At 39.3% G+C, this 7,098-nt stretch overlaps 2 protein-coding genes across 7 annotated transcripts in view; one reads left to right on the top strand and one right to left on the bottom strand.

Annotated features, from left to right (window-relative positions):
• The window catches only part of CEP68 (centrosomal protein 68kDa), a 24,821-nt gene extending 23,885 nt beyond the window's left edge, over window positions 1-936 (top strand). Inside the window, exon 6 of one of the 2 annotated variants that reach the window (XM_011945293.1) lies at window positions 767-936. In XM_011945293.1, the coding sequence (XP_011800683.1) occupies window positions 767-936 (170 nt within the window). The remainder of the gene's footprint in view (window positions 1-766) is intronic. The other variant, XM_011945294.1, reaches the window with a different exon arrangement.
• Window positions 937-4,753: 3,817 nt separating this feature from the next.
• Window positions 4,754-7,098, bottom strand: part of RAB1A (RAB1A, member RAS oncogene family) — a 66,164-nt gene continuing 63,819 nt past the window's right edge. For 3 of the 5 annotated variants that reach the window (XM_011945296.1, XM_011945295.1, XM_011945298.1), the window contains 2 exons: window positions 6,817-6,948; window positions 4,754-6,582 (listed from right to left, as the gene is read on the bottom strand). In XM_011945296.1, coding sequence (XP_011800686.1) covers window positions 6,385-6,582; window positions 6,817-6,948 — 330 coding nt within the window. In that variant the 3' untranslated portion in view covers window positions 4,754-6,384. The remainder of the gene's footprint in view (window positions 6,583-6,816; window positions 6,949-7,098) is intronic. The other 2 variants (XM_011945297.1, XM_011945299.1) reach the window with 2 other exon arrangements.

The following is a 7,098-nucleotide window of genomic DNA, read 5'->3' as shown; positions in this document are numbered from 1 at the left end:
GATTCTCCTGACTCAGCCTCCCGAGTAGCTGGGATTACAGGCATGCGCCACCATGCCTGGCTAATTTTGTATTTTTAGGAGAGACGGGGTTTTTCTGTGTTGGTCAGGCTGGTCTCAAACTCCCGACCTCAGGCGATCCACCCACCTTGGCCTCCCAAAGTGTTGGGATTACAGGCATGAGCCACCATGCCTGGCCAGGTCATTTTCTTTTTCAGTCTGTTCACTGACGCCCTACAAAAAAGGGGTCTCACGCACTCCCAAATCTATTACCAGACCACCTATGTGAAGTAACATTCCTCCCAGCCAATAGAAACTGATAGACCTGGTAGCAGGGGTAAGCACCTGAACCTTGGCATGTTGCTTTATTTCATTTAAGCCTTATGCCCAACAGGATCTGGATGTGCCCTTATAGAGATACCTGTCTTAACTCTGAAGTCAGGTAATACCAGCCATCAGAGAACCATGTCTCTGTGCCCTTCTGTAAATTACGCAGTTTCAAAGTGAAGTCAGTGAATTCTTTTCTCAGCTTTAATCAGAAGTTAACAGCATAGGTTCTCCAGTGCAACAGAGGTCCCTGGAGAATCCTTGTTGTAGGAATTATGTTGTAGGAATCCTTGTTGTAGGCCTTTAAAAAGGCCATTCAGAAACTACTGCCAGGTCCTACTTTGTGCAAAATACTATACCCTGTATGTTCTTTTGAAAATGCTAAGGACAACACTTGCGTGGGTTTTGTTTCTAGTTTAATTTCTTTGAACCTCATTGTTAGTTTTAGAGGATGTCCTTGGGAGGATCGCAAAGCAGTCTGGTGAGCTGGAGAGCCACGCAGATCGCCTGTATGACTCTATCTTGGCCTCTCTGGACACGCTCGCTGGCTGCACCCTTATCCCTGACAAAAAGCGCATGGTGGCAATGGAGCGCCCATGTGAAGGGGTTTAACCTGGTAAGTAGAGGAACTCAAGAAGAAAATTTACCTACCAACCCTGTTGTAACAGTTGGCCACTACTTAGAAGCTTGTTAAGCCAAGAACTATTATTGAAACAAATGAGATACTGGAAGAAGACAGCCAATGTTACTAAAAAAGGAGTTGCTGGTCTTCCTGTGGTGATGGGAGGCTCACTGTGGTGCTTTCCATTACTGTTCACCCCTGCTGCCTGCTGAGGATGAGGGTGCCTCTGTGCTGCCATTTCTGTGGCACTTTCTTCACCATCAACCCTGCCATCCCAAGACAAGAGCAGCAAAACTTAGCTATATACCTACTTTATTTCTGCACAGGTACACTTTTCCAGTATGGGGCCATGACCTGGCCGCCCCTGTTCTGCAGGATCTTCTCCCCAGCTCATTTTGTACTCCAAGCATCTCTGACAGCACCAAGTGCCCAGAGAAACCCAGAGTTACTCATAACTTTGCACCACCACTCCCCTGCCCTGCACAAAGTGTCTCCACATATCTCCCATACCACTCCCTTCCAAGAAGGCAAGGGGGATGAAGGGGTTAAGACACCTTGGAGACTTAACAGGTAGTACAGCTTTCTTTTGCTCCCTTGAGAAAGTCAAACAGAATGACAGAAAAGGAGCTAGGAGAGCAAGGGTGGGTGTGTCCACCACAGAGTTGCTATTGCCAATGCTTTTCATAATTCCGCAATTGGACTGTACTTTCTCTGAAACATCCTCTCCTACAACAAAATGTTTGTAGTGTTTAACTCGTAGATTTTCTAGGTTAGCACTATAGGTATGTAAAGAGCAGGGAGTCCTTGTATTTTTTAGCAGAGCAAGTGTGAGAAGTCATCTTGATTCTAAAATGAATGCAGGGGACTGCTATTGTCGTTTCTTCCTCTACAACATTATGCCTATAACAAATGCTGCCTTTTCTCTTTCAGGCAGAGATGCAACCTGTCGGCCAAACACTGGTTGGTGAGAAAAAAAACCTTCAAGAAGTCCTTGCCAGAGCCATTCAACACCGAAGTCAAGGGGGAAACCTTCAATACACTAGCTTGAAAATGCCTTTCTCCTCCCTGAACGGAGGGCTGAGTTACTATTTTTATTTACAATGAATCCTTCCAAACTAAGGTTTTCCTTTTGGTGCTTCTCCACAAAGAGTGTGTAGCTTTGCAATTTTTGATAAAATAAGGTGTTGCCTTCCCCTCTATCCCATTAAAAAAGAGCAGATAAAGCTCAAACTATTCCACCTGGTAAGGTCATTTACCAAGGGCTGGTAGGAGGTTCCGAATACTCCATACTCTCAGGCACGCAAGAGGACCTAAGAGACTGAAAAAAGTGAATGGTTGGCCAGAAACCTTGGGTCTTTTCATAAAAGGAAATTTGGGCTTGTCAATCCCTCTTTGAAGATTTAGGTAGAAGAGATTTTTAACCCTTTGTCTGCAAAAGAAAAAGGGTTAAATGAAGCACCTCTACAGATTACTTTGACAGATTATGACACCTTTTGCCATCTTCAGGGCTTACATCTTTACTTTCTTGGCTAACCAGTTTCTTAGAAGAAAATGTGTCAGGGACTTGGGGATCTGCAGTCGTGCTTTAGCATGGCTGTGGAGCTAATTATCAAGCTTAAAAAGGGTACCTTTGGGAGGACTCCTCCTTTCACTCCTAGTCTCCCTTGGAAGAGCAGTCCAGGATCAGGGAAGGGAATGGATGGGATGACACAGTAAGTACAGAAACTGAAGCTGTCAATAGTGAAGGAAAAAGGGGAATTCTTTGTTGCTTTGGCATTGACACGTAAGTACTTTGATAGAAGAAGAAGAAAAAAAAAAACTATGGATCAACCATTCAAAGCATCAATTCTATAGTTTTTTGAAGCAAGATGATCAGTTATTGCTGGTAACTGCAGATTCTACAGAAAAGCACTTTTAAAGTTCTGTTGGGCAATGAATGAACCTGGAAGGAGGAAAGCACAGTAACAGTGGAAACTAAAGTCCTATTATTAATGTGACTTTTCTGCTTCAGAATCTCTGAGACTTTATAGTCCTGGAAAATAGCCATTAAATTCTTTAAAGATTAGCTCTTCAACAGTAGCTACACATAAAATGCAGTATTTCAAGTGCCTGATGCTGCTGTGGTATGCTTTATCATAATGCTTAAGGGCATGATCAAAATTAAAATGTCTTCTGAGTTTGCCATATTAATCTTAGTTCCATACACAGACTTTAAAAGAGAAAAATCACTCTAGCAAATAATTGTCAATTATAAACCTATATGTAAAAATTCTTGAAAACCTAGAATTGGTTAAAAAGGTAGAGATATCTGACAGCCTCTTCTTAAATTGAAATATTTTACCTTCTCTTAGATGTTTATTTGTAAGTAGGAACATGCCCTTCCATTGAGTATGTTACTGAATAGCCCTTAGGAAATTAGACCCATTTATTTACTAATATTTGACAGGTATGGAAGTGTATTAGCATAAAAGTTGGAGATGAAAACCCTAAAGAAACAAACTGGCCAATATTATACTAATTGAATGCAGAATGTGGCATTCTGTTCCCATTCAACCAATAATCAGCTTCAACTGACCAGAAGTTTCACAGAATGTTACACAATACCCTGTTTCCCTAGAAAGTGCTACCTTACCTAGAGATGATCTAAGATATTTTTGTTCATCCTCTGAATAAGGTGTGACTAAGCAGTGCTAACTCCCTGGACCTGGCTGTGAATGCTGCTGAAGAGTATCAACACAGCTGTTAATTATACCCTGCCCTGCTTTAAGTTTAAGACTTCCCTTAAAACTCAAGCTGAAATTGTTTCAGCCTAGTAAGATGCTGCCAGCAGCATTTCTATGAGCAAATATGGCCAAGTTAGAGTCAAGTAGCTGAGCTTGCTAATGGCACTGTGGTGCCACACTGGAATAACTTAGTAGTCCCTTAAAATTAATGGAAGTTGAATCCACAGGGAAGTGATGATACTCAAAGCTGGATCAGCAGTTTCAAGATCTGGGTTCTTGGAGATCGATGGGTAAGCTCAGCAAATGTCAATACAGGGCTATTGTGAAGCTCAGGTGGGAATGGAACACAAAGAAGGTTTGATGTAAGATATGCTGGAAAGGCAAGATACAGGCTGAGGGAAATTCAATCCAGGGTGAAAGAATAGGAAATTACTGCTCGGACCACAATGACTGTCATTCTGAAAGGATTTCACAGAGTGTGCAGCTGCTTAGATTTAAGAACACTCTTCACTATGTAAACTAATTTACGGCAGCACCTTATATTTAGAACAAGTGATGATTCCCTTTACTAAGTGAACAGATTATTAAAGCCCATAGCAGCCTTGAACCGTTTGTACTTGAAAATGTGGGTATAAAGGGGAATATATTTTTTCCAGAACCGCATTTATTGGCATATACATAGAAGCAGATCTTGCGGCATGCTGAAATTTGTTGTAAATCCCAATCTTTACTGCCATGGGGAAAAGAACGCTGGAATTTTCTAAACTTAAGTCTGTAAATATGCTCATCTTAAGTTCATGTAATGTTTCCGCTAACTCACCAAGAATAAGCTGACGATTTAAACAACTTTTACTGTATAAAACTGAAGTGCACGGCATGGCATCACAATATCTTGACATTTGTTTTGTGTCATTTTGCTACTTTAGAAAATAGTTTCTGAACTCTTTCCCCCTTTATACTGTATTAAGGCAGAAACAAAACTTTTGAAGCATTAAAGATCTTCACCAAAATAACTATTGGTAACTTCAGGAATTTGTCGGTTGCCTTATGTGAGGATGAATAGATCCACCAAGCACGCCTATAATACAAAGTAAACTATGATTTTTATTGTGAAATTTTCATAGATGGAAAATTGAATATTTATTCTGTCCATTTCATTTTACAATTATCTTACCACTTATTTTTGTACCATGTATTTCAATTGCCTGTTTAGTGAAAAATAAAAATTAAAAAACCTATTAATTTTTGGCTGTGTTTAGCTTAAATTTTATCATTAAATTAAGGAGCCCACAACAAAATATGTTGCCAGCAGCCATATCCCAAGCCCCTGTGTGAAGAATGTTCTGGCTGCTATTTCAACCTAAGGAAACAACCTTTGACCTCAATCACCTTAAAATGCCAGTGTGGGCAGATTTTTTATTCCTCACAATTAAAAAACAAAAAACCCCTAGGATCTTGAAGGTCCTATTTCAGAAAATCTTCACACATGCAAAATATCACCAAAATAAATACATTTCCCTCAATTATTACCACCCAGTATTCATGTTTTAATTTTTAGGGATATAATTTCTAAAATTAGAGGAATCAAATTTCCTGCTTCCTATTTTAATACTTAAACCCTCCTCCAACAGCAAGTTAAGCAACTGTGGAGGATAAAATAGTTGAATCTGACTGAAAGCATGGAAGAAAAACATTAGCACACATTAGTCTGATCATTTGCCAATTAGGAAAGGTGCTGCTTTCTACCTCTACCACAGATGCATTTATGAAATGTTGATCAATGAAGCCATTTCAAATGCCTTTAGAGAAGGATCAGAGATAATGGGCTAGATAGCATATATTCTAAACTTGTTTTCCATATAGTTTGAGCTCCCTGAACCACTGAAGTTGGTTAAATCCCTACACAGCACAGAAGCCTCTTTAGGTCATGTTATTGGGCCTGTTATCTAAAAGCAAATACTGGATGCTGCTCTAAGATAGGTCTAGAATACCTTAGTTTGCATTGTGCACACACAAATGGCCGTGTTGAATATAATGCAAGGCTCTATTTCCCTTTAACCGTAAGAATTAAAACAATACTTATCACCATACAGTTTGATATTACTTCCAATAAGTACAATATTTATTAAACATATCTTCAGTTGTTTTGTTACATAGTGTGCAACAAATTACAATATTCTGCAGCCACAAATTATATGCAGAGTATGAAGAAACTATTAATCAGATAGTGTAATCTTTCCATTTATAACTCTACAAGGAAGAACTAGCAAATCAGATCTTACATATAACATCTCACTAAACTTTATGCATGGAAAGTGACAGACACTGCTTGTGCTGTTTGATACAAAATGGCTGAACTTCATCTTCAGAAGACTAAACCTGACATCTAAACATGCCAATATAAACATCAAAACAAAATATATTCTAACCAACCACAGGAAACAGTCTGGTATCAGGAAAGCAACAAGGATTACACACATTATTTTATAAACCAGCACACAAAGGTTTAAAACAGTTCTGAAAATGAAGTTAGCTGTCTTGAGTCAAGGGAATAAAAAAAAAGTCAGTATTGACCATTTACAATCTCTGACCTTTGTGGAGACGGTAAGAATCTGTTGTAGTGCAGCTACATACAGTACAATTCAGGCAATTTTGTTTTTTCACTTGGGTTCAGATTGCAAATTCACTGCTGTGAGAAAAGGACGGAGGCAAATTTTAGCAGCAACCTCCACCTGACTGCTTGACCGGAGTGCTCTGAATTTTAACATTGGACTTCTCAGCACCACCAGCTGTTGCTCCGGGACCCATTCGCTTTTTAATCTCAGCTGCCATCGTCATGAAAGACTGTTCTACATTCGTTGCATTCTTAGCACTGGTTTCCAAAAATGGAATTCCAAGGGAATCAGCAAATTCCTAAGAGAATAATGAGACACAATTAACACTGAAAAATCTTTTTCACTACTTCTGAGCACGAGGAACTAGGAAGTTCATTGGATCCAAACAGACGTTACACAAATTGTCACTGTCAGAGTACTCTAGTGCACATATTTTTAAAAGTTAAGGTGGCTGTGGCCTTAGTATTACTTCAGAACCCATACATAATTCAACACCTTCAAATTCAGTATGAAAATTAAACTTTAAACGTACCTTTGCTGTTGTGTAGTCTACTACTTTCTTTGTGGGCAGATCACCTTTGTTCCCTACCAACAATTTGTTGACATTTTCACTGGCATAACGATCTATTTCCTGCAGCCACTGTTTAACATTATTGAAGGACTCCTAAAAAGACATTTGAAAGTTTGATAATATGGTTCTGGAATAAATGGAAACAACGTTCCTGACCTAACAGACAAATAACAAAGAGCTAGTGAGACAACTCTAATTACAAAATAACCACTGCTAAGGAGTGAAGGGATTTTTTTTTTTTTT

The sequence above is a fragment of the Colobus angolensis genome, unplaced genomic scaffold (assembly GCF_000951035.1).
Source record: "Colobus angolensis palliatus isolate OR3802 unplaced genomic scaffold, Cang.pa_1.0 Scaffold24, whole genome shotgun sequence".
Taxonomy (NCBI): domain Eukaryota; kingdom Metazoa; phylum Chordata; class Mammalia; order Primates; family Cercopithecidae; genus Colobus; species Colobus angolensis.
This window is presented reverse-complemented; position numbering and strand designations above follow the sequence as displayed.